General features: G+C 51.7%; 5 protein-coding genes across 5 annotated transcripts; all 5 read right to left on the reverse strand.

Annotated features, from left to right (window-relative positions):
- Positions 1-2,365: 2,365 nt before the first annotated feature.
- Positions 2,366-2,911, reverse strand: BO82DRAFT_121638 (uncharacterized protein). Its single transcript, XM_025629888.1, has one exon. It carries the CDS (start codon positions 2,685-2,687, stop codon positions 2,403-2,405), a length of 285 nt encoding a protein of 94 aa, XP_025490136.1. The 5' UTR covers positions 2,688-2,911; the 3' UTR covers positions 2,366-2,402.
- Positions 2,912-3,134: 223 nt separating this feature from the next.
- BO82DRAFT_403830 (putative prefoldin subunit 2) lies at positions 3,135-3,699 on the reverse strand (the record flags this gene model as incomplete). Its single annotated transcript, XM_025639407.1, has 4 exons — positions 3,135-3,167; positions 3,231-3,423; positions 3,505-3,595; positions 3,660-3,699. 4 exons carry the CDS (start codon positions 3,697-3,699, stop codon positions 3,135-3,137), a joined length of 357 nt encoding a protein of 118 aa, XP_025490137.1.
- Positions 3,700-7,169: 3,470 nt separating this feature from the next.
- Positions 7,170-8,508, reverse strand: BO82DRAFT_355932 (putative oligosaccharyl transferase subunit Dad1). Its single transcript, XM_025635584.1, has 3 exons — positions 8,116-8,508; positions 7,790-7,989; positions 7,170-7,661 (listed from the first exon to the last, which is right to left on the reverse strand). Exons 1-3 carry the CDS (start codon positions 8,404-8,406, stop codon positions 7,595-7,597), a joined length of 558 nt encoding a protein of 185 aa, XP_025490138.1. The 5' UTR covers positions 8,407-8,508; the 3' UTR covers positions 7,170-7,594.
- A 505-nt stretch (positions 8,509-9,013) lies between these two features.
- Positions 9,014-12,201, reverse strand: BO82DRAFT_366375 (putative C6 transcription factor; the record flags this gene model as incomplete). The annotated part of the gene is made up of 3 exons (XM_025637036.1): positions 9,014-10,873; positions 10,950-11,565; positions 12,119-12,201. The coding sequence occupies 3 exons, from the start codon at positions 12,199-12,201 to the stop codon at positions 9,014-9,016; spliced, it is 2,559 nt and encodes an 852-aa protein (XP_025490139.1).
- A 382-nt stretch (positions 12,202-12,583) lies between these two features.
- On the reverse strand, positions 12,584-14,079 carry BO82DRAFT_121673 (putative mannosylphosphorylation protein (Mnn4)). The gene is made up of 7 exons (XM_025629889.1): positions 13,723-14,079; positions 13,628-13,637; positions 13,538-13,561; positions 13,334-13,478; positions 12,965-13,276; positions 12,785-12,912; positions 12,584-12,732 (listed from the first exon to the last, which is right to left on the reverse strand). Exons 1-7 carry the CDS (start codon positions 13,877-13,879, stop codon positions 12,615-12,617), a joined length of 894 nt encoding a protein of 297 aa, XP_025490140.1. The 5' UTR covers positions 13,880-14,079; the 3' UTR covers positions 12,584-12,614.
- Positions 14,080-16,151: the final 2,072 nt, after the last annotated feature.

The raw sequence follows: 16,151 nt of genomic DNA on the forward strand, positions 1-16,151 counted from the left end.
GGGAACGCAACTAACCATTTGCAATTGGTAGCCATCTGTCCTGCTCCTTTACTTCGAACTCTCCCTGACCCTGCGCCTGGGAGTCCTGTTGGTCTTTGTCCATTTGTTCCTGGTCTTCACCCGATTGAACTTCCGGTTCCACCTCCGGTTCCTTCGAGGGGGAGGTCGACGACATGATTTTTAGCTGTCGGGAGAACGTGCAGAGAGACTGGATTTAGGATGGAAAGGCTGTCTCTAATTGCTCTGTTGGCAAACCACGTCAGAGCTGCGTACAGGGCGTGGTGGATTCTCGATCTTGGACGTTATGATACAGCCGCGCCAAGGGTACTGAAGGTGTATCTGGCTGGGCAGCGATTCGCTTCACAACAGCCTGAACGGGGAAGGATGACTGTGACAACGCGTGTGGGGGATTGGCAGCGCTTCCGCGAAAGTGCGTGTGTGCCTTAGCGTTCTGAGCACGGCCTGGTAGGATCTATTATTCCGACTGCGATGACGAGACACGGTCCGAAAGATGACTCTGTTTGTTATTGCTCTATTATTATTGCTGGTCTAAAGATTGGCTGCAATGAGATGAACGGGACGATCTGATTCGAGGGCCAGTGAAGTAAGGGCAAGCTTGCGGCGGGTTCTGGAAACATACACAGCTGATCTTGGACTTCGTTCCTTTTCTTTTTCGTCTTGCTATAATTGGAGCAGCCCCGATCTAGGTCTTCCGGAAATATTGCTGTCTGAATGACGTTAGAGCTGTCGAACTAGAGGCGATAGTAACGTCAGCAAGCTGAAAGTCCAAAGTCCCTTTGCAGCACGCGCATTCATGGACGCGGCAGAAGGTCAAGAGGGCGAAATGACGCGGGTAATACAACACGGAAGTAACCGTGGGTCAGACAAGATTTGGGGGGGGGCAGTGGCACGTTGCGCAGCTGGGCGACAAGATACCAACAAGAAAAGCAAGCCAAAGCGCGACAGCGATTGGACTGAAATGCAAGAAACGTAAGGGTAAAGGTGATGGGCTTACTTGCCAGTCAATGACAGGCACCGGGGGAGGGGGGCCTAGGGCAGGTCTGACTGGAGACGGCCGCAATGCGCGCAGCTCTCAATTGGCGAACCAGAAGTCCCTGGCTGTCGCGATGAATATATCCAAGCGCCAATGAGCTTTGACGCGGTTTGCAATGCACTGTTTCCTGCTCCCGAGAAGCACTCAATAGATGAGTATTGTTCGAAGAGACGCAATGAACGGAATTCGATGAACGACTTTGGTTGCGCCCAATGTCCCGGACTGAGTGAAGAGAAGAGGAAGGAGGAGAGGAAGTTGAGAGTCGATGAGCCGCGGTGGGAAACCAGCAACCAACGCTCATCGGTGGCCTCAGGACGACTTCCATAACGCCCCTCTAACGCGGTATCGCTCTGTCACTTTCTATTCTAGGACTAGCGCCCAAAAAGGTCACCAGGGGCGAGAAGGAGGGGTGTATTGATACGGTAAAGCACGTGACACTCGTCATCGGCCCCGGATCTCTTGGCCATCGGCCTTATCTTCTTTCATTCTGCAATACTGGAATATCTTCAACGCCTATTCAACGACAGCGACAATAGCAAGGGACATTCGTACATTCTACGTGCCGTGCATGCTTGATACCGAATTCTGACGCTGAGCAAATTCTATCGCCTTTCAAGAGACCTGGTCTCATCGCTCTTGCATGCGCAGATATGTTTATCGGTTACTTCTTATCTCTATACATACAGTACACAGCTGTACCTTTTGAGACCAATGCTCCAATCAATCTCACGGACAAGTGGGCCGGCCAAACTTCCCTCAGCAAAGATACCATAGGACTCAAATAGCACCTCGCTTGCTCTGTCATTTGTCTCAGGATCCGTGTTGACTAAACTGTATCGATCTCTTATGTCATTACGTACCCTATGAGGACTGACGGACCGTGTACTGTAGGTACATGGCGTCAGGCATCAACAACATTTCCTAACAATCTGGGCCAGCCATCTATTTGGGGAACCTGAACCTTCATGCATCTCTTCATCTCATCACATTCCAGAACCCTCGGGATGAAGCACTGTATGTACTTTGAAAAAGGTACCGGTCAGGCAAAAGCTACAGAGAGTTCCACTCCGCAGCCCAATCTGCGAAGGAGGTGTGGAGGAGGGCATCCATCACTTGCCGCTCTCTACTACATAAAATTCATGTGGCTTCTACCCAAGCTGCTCGCTTCCCAAGGGACAAGGTCGGCATATCGGCCTCGAAGATCATCTGTCAAACAAAGTTGGCTGAGAGCGTGCCAGCCATTGAACGTGTCACACACACATGCATCGGGATAGTCCCAGATCTACTCCCAAGGCTGACATGAAGCAGCCAGTAGGGAATCTCGGGAACAAGACTCTATCAGATGAAGTCAGGAGCAATGTGCTTTCGTGCAGCTGTTGTGATCCGGCCTCGAATCGGCCAACTGCAGACGAGTACAGCAGATTTTCACTTCAGACGCCTTGTTCCACAGGGCCAACTCAGCCGAGCCACACCTTCTCTTGGGTGCATAAGCGTTATCGCGAAATTCCTGGCTGGATGACGCCCTCTTGACTATGTCAACTACTAGCATTCCTGCATTGTAGACGAAGATTTTGGTAACAATAGTGATAGAACATATCAACCGATGGAGATGCACCCTGAAAGGTGAAGTCATTAAGCAAGGTGAAATAGGCACGGAAGTTGTATTATACACTATTTGCTGCCAGGTATGATGAAAGCCTTGGAATCAGCGCCTCAGGCTTCAGCTTTATGGCCTGATATGGAATCATCCCCAGAGGTGAACCTGACAATTAGGCATGAGTGCATTCAAGGCACCGACCGTTCTGTAACAAAGGACTGGTTTGTGCTTAGCTGCCACACATCGTCCTTGTCCTAGGCGAACGAAACTGGCAAAGCTCCGCAATAGCAGCTGCCATGAGCCACGACCGTTCAGTCCATGGATTGTCGCAGTAGAAGTGAAGTCAAGGGGTTGTCAGTAAGGCTGTGGGCTCCAAATCATGCCGCTCTTGCTCCGCTCTCTGTTTGATTCCTCCAAAGATGGCACCAAGGGAAATATGAAAGGTAATCAATGAACCGTGGTAAATCTCATATTATTGTTTTCCTATGGCTGTACGACTTGAATATTGTTCTTCTTCTGCAAAGGGAGATCCAGGTCAGAGCGAGTCCTTCTCATGAGGATTGGCATGAAATGACGAACCTTCCAATTGTCAAGATCTGACTGCTTCGACTTGTATTGCTTCAGGAGTTCATCTAAGACCTGCTTCAGGCCGTCCGAGTTCGTTTTGAGGGAGGGAAGAACGTCTTCAACGGTCCGTTCAACCAGAACCCCGTTGACCATGCGGAAACATTTTCTATCCTTGGGAAGAGGTTCGAGTGTCTCGATTACAAGTCTAGCGACAGCACGCTGGCATTAGTGACCCAAGCTTGAACGGATAGAACAGGTTGAGGGTAAAAAACAGGGAAAGACTAACTTGTGTTCCTCTGCTTCCTGCTCGATATCGCCGATCTTTTGTGCTAACTGCTGCAGGGTGTTTTTGTAATTTGTGTACTGGAGCTGAAGCTCTGCAAACGATCAGCACGAAACCCTTGAATGCTATAACAGGAACTCAAGCTTGTGCAGACATACCCTGCTGCTTCTTAGGGTTAATTTGTGCTTGACTGGCCATTTTGTCGGTATTCGATGCACACAGTGTACTTGCAAAGCTGGGCTGGAGTTGCGATGCGGGGCGTTGGTTCGATATCCGCCGCGGCGGCGGACCGGGCTAGAGGGAACTGGAAGCCAACACTGAATCCGGGCCCACCCACGGCGCTGCCACATGTAACCTGAAGCTCAGTGGAAATCTAGACTCAGACTTTCGTAGGGCAATTAGAATTTACTGAGGTTGCAACTGCTATCTTGTCTTGCCTCGAAATGAGCTCTAAATCTGCGTCATGGGGTGGTGTGTAGCAATCACGTGTTTGACCTCTGTTTGCAGGGTTTGCATGGTGATACTATCGCCCGATAGTCAATCGAATCCGCCTCCGAGTCTATCCCAACTCATCGCCAGGAGGGCTCAAGCAATCAGCTGTGGCCCTTCTCGCAGACATTCTCAAAAGTCAATAGTTTGCGCTACTTGATTCGTCTCTCCTCAAAATCTATACGCCAACTATTCAAAATGGCGCCGGACGACATGCCTCCAGCCAAGAGGCTGAAAAGCTCCAACCTGCCAGGGCCGTTGCGCGACGCGAAGCGCAAGGACATTGACAACTGGGAAACAAACCGAATGCTCACGTCCGGTGTCGCCCAGCGAAGAGATTTTGATAGTGACTTTATGCCCGAAGACGAAGAAGGAACTCGAGTCCATTTGCTAGTCCACGACCTCCGCCCACCTTTCCTCGATGGTCGCACGATTTTCACAAAACAGCTGGAGCCCATCTCCGCTGTTCGGGATCCGCAGAGCGACATGGCTGTCTTCAGTCGCAAGGGAAGCAAGGTTGTGCGCGAAAGACGTCAGCAGCGGGAACGCCAGAAGCAAGCGCAGGAAGCAACAACGATGGCGGGCACGGCCCTCGGCAACCTGATGGGTGTCAAGGAGGACGAGGGGGACAGTGCGGTCGCAGTGCCTGTGGAGGAGGCATATAAGAGCGGAAACAAGTTTGCCAAACACCTGAAAAAGGACGAGGGCGGGCAGAGCTCATTTAGCAAGAGCAAGACGCTCCGTGAGCAAAGAGAGTTCCTGCCGGCGTTCGCCGTCAGAGAGGATTTGCTGCGGGTGATACGAGATAACCAGGTGGTGGTGGTCGTCGGTGAAACCGGGTCTGGTAAAACGACCCAGCTGACGCAATTTCTGCACGAAGACGGTTATTCTAAGTTTGGAATGATCGGGTGTACGCAGCCTCGTCGGGTGGCTGCTATGAGTGTTGCCAAACGAGTAAGCGAGGAGATGGAGGTGGACCTGGGAGAAGAGGTTGGCTATGCGATCCGTTTTGAGGACTGCACGAGCAGCAAGACGGTCATCAAGTATATGACTGACGGCGTCCTATTACGAGAATCGTTGGTTCAGCAGGACCTCGACAAATACTCCTGCATCATCATGGACGAGGCGCATGAGAGAGCTCTTAACACTGATGTCCTCATGGGGCTTCTGAAAAAGGTGCTGGCCCGACGCAGGGATCTCAAGTTGATCGTGACATCGGCTACAATGAACGCCGAACGCTTTTCTCGATTCTACGGCGGCGCTCCTGAATTCATCATCCCTGGACGGACTTTCCCCGTTGATGTCCACTTCTCGCGTACCCCATGCGAAGACTATGTGGACAGTGCGGTCAAGCAGGTCTTGGCCATTCACGTATCGCAAGGACCGGGTGATATCCTTGTCTTCATGACAGGCCAGGAGGATATTGAGGCCACGTGCGAACTGGTGGACGAACGGTTAAAGCTACTGAACGATCCACCAAAGCTCAGCATCCTGCCCATTTACAGTCAGATGCCCGCGGAGCAGCAAGCAAAAATCTTCGAACGGGCCGAGAACGGCGTGCGTAAAGTGATTGTCGCCACAAACATCGCTGAAACTAGTTTGACAGTCGACGGAATCATGTTCGTGGTGGATTCGGGCTATTCTAAGTTGAAAGTATACAACCCCCGGATGGGTATGGATACGCTGCAGATCACACCAATCTCTCAGGCCAACGCCAACCAGCGCTCGGGACGTGCAGGTCGGACAGGGCCCGGCAAAGCATATCGATTGTACACGGAGGTCGCTTACAAGAACGAACTCTATTTGCAAACCATCCCCGAAATTCAGCGCACCAGTCTCTCCAATACCGTCCTCCTGCTCAAGTCTCTCGGGGTCAAGGATCTCCTGGATTTTGATTTCATGGATCCTCCACCGCAGGAAACAATCACCACATCGCTTTTCGAACTCTGGTCTTTGGGGGCGCTCGATAACCTTGGTGACCTCACCCACCTAGGTCGTCGGATGACTCCATTCCCCATGGACCCTCCGCTCGCGAAATTGCTGATCAAAGCCTCCGAGGAGTACGGGTGTAGCGAGGAGATGCTCAGCATCGTCTCCATGCTATCCGTTCCCAGCGTATTTTACCGCCCCAAAGAACGCCAGGAGGAATCCGACGCCGCGCGAGAGAAATTCTTTGTCCCCGAGTCTGATCACCTCACGCTCCTCCATGTTTACACGCAATGGAAGGCCAACGGCTACTCCGACGGCTGGTGTACCCGCCATTTTCTGCACGCCAAAGCTCTTCGACGCGCCCGGGAGGTTCGCGACCAGCTGCACGATATCATGACGGTGCAGAAGATGCCCCTCGTCAGCTGTGGAACTGACTGGGATGTCATCCGCAAGTGCATCTGCTCCGGATTCTACCACCAGGCCGCGCGCGTCAAGGGTATCGGCGAGTTCCTCAATCTCCGCACTAGCGTGAGCATGCAGCTGCACCCGACGAGTGCTCTGTATGGCCTGGGTTATGTGCCCGAATACGTGGTGTATCATGAGTTGATCCTCACCAGCAAGGAGTATATGTCCACCGTAACGGCTGTTGACCCACACGTAAGTTCTGATCCTCCAATTCCCATTTAACCCCATCATCATTATCCCGTCCTCGCCACCATGACCTCCAAACTGACTGTGGAAACTTCTGTGTATAGTGGCTCGCCGAACTCGGAGGCGTCTTCTACTCCGTCAAAGAAAAGGGCTATTCTCAGCGCGAGCGCCGAGTCACCGAACAGGAATTCAACCGGCGCATGGAGATCGAAACTCAAATGGCCGCGGATCGGGAACGGGCCGCCGCGGAAAAGCAGCGGGAACAGGAGCGCAACGACCCCTCCCGACGCCGGCAGGAGATCGAAGTGGGCAGTTCCGTGGTCCGTCGCCCGGCTGCCACAGCCCGCCGTGTTGGAGGCGTGACTGCCTCCAGTTCTTCACGCAATGGAATTGGAGCTGGAGGTGGTGGTGGTGGTGGTGGAGGAGGGGGAGGAGGAGGAGGGGGGGGAAGCGTGGTGAAGAAGCCCCAGGTGAAAAGAAGACCTGGACGGGCGTTTTGATTGTTGTTGCATATACATATAGAGGTATACCCCGATCTTGGCAAAGAGTTATGAAAATGGACATGAACATGAACACATGGGATTCGTACATCCTCCGATCTAGAGTTCAACGGAAACCGTGTGCATGTTGCCGGGCTCTTGCATGAAGTTGCCCCGGCAATAAATGAATCACGGAAGTAGATCCCACGGAATCTCGAGTACTAACATGGCTTGGAATCAGGTGCCTCTCGAGGATGAAACTAAAATAGATAGTCGACACCATCGACTCTTTTTTGCTTCCTTCGACTAACTTTACAACCAGAAAGGGCCGGACCAGACCAGATCAGACAGATCAGAGTTACAGCACCAAGTCCACCAGGGATCTTCTTCGAACCGCAACCTTCACTAAGCGCCCAGTCCAGCCGCAGTGATCTTAACCTCTGGATACTGTAGTCCTAAACCCACTCTCCGAAATCCCACCCAAACCCAAATCTCCCACTCCTCGATCGCACTAACTTCAACCACCCCCCCAAACCGGAATCCGCTCAGTTGATGAAATTGATACAGAAGAAATGCAAGATCAAACTCCCGAAGATGTAATCCGCGAACGCCCTAAATTTCCACGAGGAGTCAGCTCAGCTCAGCTCAGTCCGGTCCAATCCAACCCAACACCTAGACATCACCGGCACATCCCCTTCCCAATCACAAACACCCCTCCCCCGGAAAAGAAACGAACTCACCTCTCATGCGAAATCCCATTTCCCCCAGTCTCATTCCCCAGCGCAGCAGCAGCAGCAGCAGCAGCTTTCCCTTTCGCCCCTTTCCCACCCGACACCACCGTCGCAGCCGAAGTCGAAGAGAAGGTCTGCATGCGCAAACTAGCGGTAAGCACGAACTGGCCCACCGCAGCCGAGAAACCGCTCAGGAAGGCGTTGAAAGGCTGGTATTCGGATTTAAACGGTTAGCCATGGTTTCCATCCCACAAGAAACCCCCCCCCCCTTGACTCGAATACACAATGAAGATTTGGGATATAGCACATGGAACGGGAAATTGGAGGGAACTCACGTAGTTGCCGGCCAGAACACAGTAGAGGAATTGCACGCCGCCGACCAGGACCAGAAAGCCCATGAAGGCGTCGAGCAGCAGCGTGCGCTGCGGGGTGGTGGCGAGGTATTGCTGCCACACGGTGTGGGCGATGTCGAGGACGGAGGAGTTGGTGGTCAGGGTCTTGGGGCCGGAGGAAAGGGAGGAGGAGGGCGAGGCAGCAGCGGTGGTGGTGGTTGAGGATGAGGGTATAGTTGGAGGCGAGGGCGCGGGGACGGGGCCGGTGGCGGCGGCTGTGCGTTTGGCAGGCATGGTTTCTGGAGGGGGGAATTGCCTGGATCTCGTCTCGGGTTGGAATGGAATTAATTGGCGTGAAAGATCGTGCGAAAGAGACAGACTGAGAGAGCGTCTGGGTGGCGGCTGAGTCGGTGGTGTACAGTACCTCGGGGATTCATTACGCAAGCTGTCCGTTACGCGGTATCACGTGATGTAGGTGTTATCGGCCGGGGCTTATCAACCAGTAGGTTACAAGAAGTTCTGTTCGCTTCTCGTTGATATGTGCAATTTTGAGGGATCTTCTGAATATGATCCATTGTTGTACAGATAACGTTGCAATATGGTCGTCACCGTAGCCAAGTCTCATACAACCTCAAGGAATATCTTGGTAACATTCAGACTTATTATACACATAGTCATTGTTTTCAATTCATCGATTCATCGTGATTAAGATGGGAGAGGGGTATTTCTGCAACGTGAAGAGGGGGGTTTTCATGAGAATAATTGAAAGGGTTCGCCAGTCATACCGCAACACTGAGCCCGCTCGAGCGAAGGGCGAAAGACCTCTAGGGTCACGGCTGGATTAGAGGGTATATAGAACACACTTCGGGTGCATGATGCGCTTCCTTGATGCACAGGCACATCAAGCAAGCCAGTCGGAGATATTCGCAAAAGGGTTTTCGGTGTTGGCTTCTTGCAAATCCATCTGGAAGTCGTGCATCACCCTATCCCACTCATCCCAATTGAGCTGCGGGTCCGGCTTGTTCTCGTTTTGCATGGGCACCGGTCCGGCGAATGAGTTCATCGATGCACCGCCAGGCGTTGTAGTTGGTTGCTCCATGGCGGCCGTCATTGCTGCCGCTTGAGGAGAGAACAAGTCAACGCCTGGGAACAAAGTGTTGATTGCGTCTACCGGCCCCTTTCGAAGATCGATATCCAGCACGTTTGTATTAGACAAGGTGCCGCCTTCTGGCATGGCAGATGATATTTGGGATTCTCGTTGTGCAAGAGGCTGGGGTAATATGGGAGGGGCTTGAATAATTGAGGGTCCAGTGCCACCGGTGAATGGCACAGCCTCAAAAGAGCCTACATTGAGACCCAACTGAGTTCGCAAGTCTTGTTGCTTTGCTCTGTGGGCGGCCGCGCGCTTCATGAGCCTTGACAACGGTCGCCAAAGCATGCCCTTCCGTTGTTTGCTGTTGCGCACCCAATCTCGGTAAAGATTGCTTACAGCCTCCCAAGCACGGTCGGTCAGAGGGCTCAAGGGGCGTACGCAAAGCTCTGATAAGACAAATGCAATGGCATGCCATTGCATGTTCGTGGCAAAGAGCCAGCTCCACTTAAATGTGTTCTTGTCGGCCCCAAGAAGGCGCGCAAATTCGGCAACCTCCACAGAAGTTGCGAACAAGCTCTCTCGGTTTGCATTCGTCAGAGCAACGTCACGATCAGGCCGAGTCATGGGATGATGAATCACAAGCCATAGCTTCGTGAGAATGAGCCGAGCGATTGTAGCGCAGACCCATTGAATAGGCACATTCATATCACAATGCTTGATGTATCGTTCCTCGATGCGGGCATTAATGGCTTTGATCAGGTTCCCGCAGTTATCCGCGGAGATTGGTCGAGTACCTGGGGTGAAATGACCATTAGGGCAGGCATAGCTCACCCGCCGAAGGGCTACTGTGATATCGCAGCGGATAAGACAGAAGGTCACCTCGGTAAAGCCAATCCTCTCGGGGGGCGGCTCTTGCATGTCCGGTGTGATGTCATCGTCATTGACGTTCAGTGGAAGCCGCGTATCATAAATTCGTTCATGGATCTGCGAATCAGTGCCATGGTCTTCGGACGACCGAATGTCCAACAAACAGATGTGCCACCACAATCTCCGACGCATTTCCGTGTCAAAGGGCTTCAATCCGAACTTCGTCCCATCCCGGTGAAGGCCAAGACCTTGCGCAAGGCGAAGAACGAGAGCCGTCATAGACCACACGAACTTGGTATCATCCTCACGACGGATGCCAATGAGAAAGATGACAGCAGCTTGCAGTAGCATTAGGTTCTGCGTGTTCAAGAAATTGGCCTTCGCCAAAGCTTGCTCGACCGCAAACCGATAGCGTTTCACAGCAGTATCACGGTCCTCATCTAATTGAATGACGCACTGCTCATGAGACAAGCTGATAACCGCAACCAAGCACATCGCCAGGAACAGTGCTTCTTGGTTCTTATCTAAGCTGCTCGGATCCTGGGCTGCGATCGTAAAGAGCTGTTGGGCTGTAGGTTTATGCACGACGGGGACCAGCGGGGCCACATTCTCGTAGTACAAATTCCAGAGCACCGGAATCTTCGACGATGGTGGCAGGAAGCCGCGAAGGGAATGAGAAAGCGAGTAGAATCCGAATAGGAAACCGTCGTGGTTGGCGGAATGCGTCGACGACGATTCGGGAGAGGGGTAATCCTCGTCCTCCGACGCTGATGGATCGAGGATATCCTGAAGCTCTTCGATCTACACATATCCCTTCGTCAATACCTGAAAAGTGCCTCATCATGAAACAACATCAAGGAGGCAGAAATCGGCTCACCTCATCACCGAGACTGGCCCAGAACCGATTGCTCACATAGCGACTCCGGCCTTCATCAATAACCAGTCGTCCAAATTCATGCTCCATGTTTCGCGTGGCCATAGGCCTCCGGGGATCCACATTAGCAGGATCCAGCATCAGCGGACACCCGTCCCCGTCGCCGGGGCCTGCGTGAGGCGCCGGCGGACCCTGTGTGCTCACGTTTTCACTGCGCGACTGGCGTGGGGAAGGCGTGTCCGATAGCGACGCGGTTCGTTTCTCGTTCAGATGCTCGATGACACCCTCCAGGCGCCTGAGTCGAGATAGGAGCTCCGCATCTTGTGGCCGCTTCGATTTGCGGGGCGCCCTTCCAGGTGGGGGGAAAATGCACTCGATACCCGCCTTGACACAATTCGAGCACGGCGATCGCTTGTTGCAGCGGACTTTCCTCCGACGGCAGGTGACACAGCTGCGTATGCTATGCAGCTCGTGCGAGGAATGGGGGTCGGTGTGATGGTCCACGGTTGCGGCCTGGCCATGACTGAGACCCTCCGAATCTTGTCGGGAGTGAGTCGCAGATAAGGCTGGCGAGGTCACAGTGGGTACAGGCGGGCGTTGTTGTGCTGGAAATGGTGGACTATGGAAGGACATGACAGTATAGGTGAGATTATGGATGAAACAAACTCGCGAGCATGCCACATCGTCAACGGCGGCAGCGGCAGCGACAGGTTCACGGAAAGTGTGCGCCGAGACAAAGGAGAAATAAGAAATTATTGATGAGACCAGAGGAGATGAATCGGTTCGGATTACTGCATTATTATTATTGGGGCCAAGCTCACTAATTCACTAATACTGCCTCAGTCATCGACTCATAGTGGGGAGGGGGAGAAAGGTCGATTCAGGTCTCGAACAACGCCATTGGCCAGGAACGGTGGCTCCTCACGTAATCATAAAGCAAAAAGACAACCACGTGCATCTGACATTGAGACAATGAATATCAAGTAGCTAACTATAGCATCGTTGAGTACAGGCTAACTGGCGTGGGGGTCATTTCTGTTGTTCGCAAATGGGATTTATGTTTGCGATCAGCACGGAATCATCGACCGACATTATACAATGGCTATACCATGGACTATATTGATTAGCCCCTGCCCTTGAAGACGGGATAGTTTAACTATAGCCTCACGTACGTGACACATCTTAAACACGTAGTCCTTGCAATCACCGTGGACTGAGACCTCGTGCAAAGGTCATGTGCTTCAGCAGCATTCATGTTGCTTCCCTTGTGATATGTGCATCAACCGTGGTTCGAATCTACCTGAGCCATGTCTCGGACAATACCAGATTATATGTTTGATAAATTCCCAAGAATCTCTGTAGACTCACATGTCCAGGTGCCCAGACTCCGGGAAGCCAAGCCACATGGCTCTAGTGAAGAGAATTTGGGACATAGAAAGTCTGAAATGACCCCAGTGAACAGAACAGAAGGTCGGAGAAGAATGATAGAACCCAACGCCGAATGTATCCAACGTGCGAATAAATGGTATGCGTTCCGAAGGATAACGCCATATATATGCAAACAAGTGACGACTATACAAAGAGAATTGAACCCAGCCAGATCATAACTGTCATAATCAGGCCCAGATGCATCACCGGGCCTTAAAGATTTAAAACAGTCTTCGAGTTTCATCGAAACAAAGGCCCGAGAGGCGTGGTTCGAACGGGTACGTCGACTGGCTGGCGGCGCCAAAACTGTCGTTTCCTTTGTTTATCCCACACTTCTGTGGCATCGTTGAAATGGTGCCTGAATTCGAGGTTTAGTTGGATGGCCTATTGACTCAGGAATAGCAACTTACCCTTGGAATGTGGTAGCGGTCATCGATTTCGAGCCGTATTCCTTCTTGAGAAGTCGGACATATTCAAACGGAATTTTGACGGGAACACCCTCGAAATAACTATTCCGTAGCGGAAAGATTTCGGTCTCCTGTAAGCTGGTTAGCTTGCCATGTTGTGCCAGTGGTTGGCGCGCCATTTACATCAAACCGGTGGCCGTCTTTACACATCAGAGCACCGGGGTCACCGCGTTCTCGTCTGTCGTCATCCTTGCGCACGGCGGTGATGTCGATGAACAATCCGGAGGAAGTGTCAATCCAACGCGCATCAATGACATTCAACTTATCATCGGTAGACCGGATGACGTAGTTAGGATTTATCTCGAGCAAGTAAGTTCGTCCGCCCTCCACTCCGGGAATCTCAAAATGGTGTTCCGTCATATTGTAATAATCGGCAAGGAAGTGAATTGTGGGCTCAGAGATTTGGACATCGAGGTCATTGTCCCAAGGGAAGATCTAATCAGCTGTCAGCGGGAGGAACAACGCAACGACCATGGGAATCGGCGACACAACCTTCTGATTCCACCACCATGCCAGAAGAGTCCCGTGCATGATCCATGTCTCGGCACCAAGGTCTGCCATTGTTGACAGATAGGTTCGGATGAGTTCCGACAGGTGCGGAATAGTCTCTTCGTCCGAGAGAGGCTTGTCGGCAAAGCTGCAACCAAGAACCAAGTTAGCGCATGCTACATCCAACGGGTTGATTCTAACACTTACCGGCCGTCATAATGGTAGTGAAAGCTAGCCAATGAATATGTCAGTTCCATTCGAAAGCACTCCAAGCATAAAGTCGAGATCGTGACCTACTCTGATTCCTCTGGAAAAGAGTCAGCATGCATCTCGTCTAATTACGGGGAAGCCTGCGAATTGGCGCAATTCAATGGGACAGGGCCAAAACTTACTGAAATATTTTGGACCTGGATCTCCGCCTTTTCCAGAGTATTCCTTGGCCACAGTAGGCCTCACGCTCATGAAATCAACATCGACAGCAGATGACCCCACGACAGCCAGTGTTAACCCATAAAGTCCGGCGAGTAACCGGGGCGTAGAGAACCACATAGTGCGACACGTATAAATGTGAGTGTATGATTTATATATATATATATATTTATATTTAAGCAATATAAATATAGGTGTATATATAGTTCAACCTGGTTCAATTCAAGAAGGCGACTGCATGCTCTGACCCTATGTTGCACAAGCCCGGACGGAGATAAGGACGTGGGACTGGGGAGACTGGTGATGATACGGTATGGGCGGGATCGCAGTGCCGATGTCACTTCTAGGGATGAGCGTGGGCGACAAGAGAAATGCCTCTAGGAGAATGACAAGGTCAGGCAGCCAGATAGAATATGTGGTTAGAATGGGATGATATGTCAGAAGGGGCGTCGAGTGTGAAAGAGCATAGGAAGGGAAAAAGAACAGACGCTGAAAGAGCAAGGATCACAACCAAATAATAATGAATAATGATACAAGGTCGGAGACGACAGAGAATGAGCAGATCCACAGTGCCCGGGATCGGCAGGGAAAATGCGTACTCAGTAGGAACAAGCGTACAAGAATAGTAAAGACTCTAAGAGAAGGACGAGGGGGTCGCGTGCGCAATTACCAACTAACCCAAGTTCAATTACTGTTGTTACCGTTCCTTCCGATCATTTTAACATGAGTAAGTAACCACTAACCAACTAAGTAACGATGGTGGCGACGGGCAAGAACCGGGCGGGCGGCAGGACACTACGTACTGTACGTACTGTACGTACAGACAACAGACGCAACAGACAGCCTTGCCAGCCTTGGCGATGGGGGATGGAATTACCGTGCCGATCCGGCTCACTTTTTTACTTTCCACAGTTATCTTTCTTCCGTTCCTTGCTCGGAGGGAGTTTTGAGGTCCAGCGACACACAACAACAAACTCAACTGTTCCTTTTCTCGAATTGCGGACATACCATACAGACACGGGGTATGTATGTACGTATTGTACGCTTGTATGTACGTCTCTTCCAATTTATCTCATATCACCGTGCTACGTACGACGCCCGTGCTGGAGGAACCATGGCGTCAGCAGGCGGTGGTAGTCACCAATAGCAGGGCAACAAGCAACACCGCCTAGCCATTCCTTTGGCTTTTTTCAATAGCGGCTGGGGGGTTCGGTCTCGGTATCTCAATCCAGAAGATTGGGGCCGCGTCATAGTCTAAGCCCGGTATTTTCGCGCCCCAAATCTCTTTACCTCTCGACCACCACCACCACCACTACTTTCTCCCCCCCCCTCTCATTCTCGCGTGACAACTGGCCTCTTTTGTCGTCGGGAACAAACACGGGATATAAAGATAGGGGTCACTGATCGGAACTTGGAAATCGACAGCTGTTGCCGTCAACTTCATCAAAAGTCAAGGCATGATTCATGGAATCTCCACGCTGCCGCTGCTGCTCTGGAAATGCAAAAAAATCTTTCCGGGATCCAAGTGGGGGATTTCCCCACATGACGAAGGGGAACCGTGTTGTCTGTCAGTCTTCTCAAAGCCTCCAGCAACATTTGCACTATTCTTGCGGCTGGTTTGAGGGTCTGGCCGACAGACATGATGTGGTTCTTTGCAGTCTAGTCTCCGATTCAGACGTGCTTAGACCTCCACAATTGTTGTTGTACATCTCGTCTCAATGAAAAATGTCGGACATGTCAAAAGACTATCCTCCGAATGGACTGCTGAAGGTTTGCTCCAGGTGTTAAAGCTTGATCACGGACCTGATCACAGTGTTTGCGTTCCTCAAATCCTGCCAGGCATCTTCCCCTCGCATGAGCACGCGCAGCCTGACGCCCCAACTTAAAGGCCAGGTAGTCATTATTTCTGCGACACTGAACTGTCCTGATCCACGTAAGCTTTGAGTTGTGGAGTCAAAGAGTAGCTACAACAGTCTAAATAGTAGACAGTTGCCAGTACCTCCAGCTTTGACGGTTGGGGAGATCGGTCCTGGATCGCAAGCCCCGGGTATCTCTTGGCAAGCCCCCGAATGCTTGTATAGTGCCCATGACAGCCATCTAATCTGCCAGGTCTCGAATACTCCGTACCGCCCACTTGTTATCATAGCGCCGCCCTTGGCGTCCTTCCATACAGGTTATATAAATACATCCTTGCGCGGGCATGGGCTCATAAAACATTGGCAGTCGTCATCCTGCGTATACCGATCACACTCAATCGCTCTCCCTCCTTTCGAGTTCGTCCTTTCGAATTCGTGTGTTGCCTTGACGAAGAGATTTATATAGTGTACATATCTACAAGACATCTCTTTTGATGTGAATGCGGCCACCGGCATAATTCTATTGTTATATCATG

The sequence above is a fragment of the Aspergillus uvarum genome (genome assembly GCF_003184745.1).
Source record: "Aspergillus uvarum CBS 121591 unplaced genomic scaffold BO82scaffold_41, whole genome shotgun sequence".
Taxonomy (NCBI): domain Eukaryota; kingdom Fungi; phylum Ascomycota; class Eurotiomycetes; order Eurotiales; family Aspergillaceae; genus Aspergillus; species Aspergillus uvarum.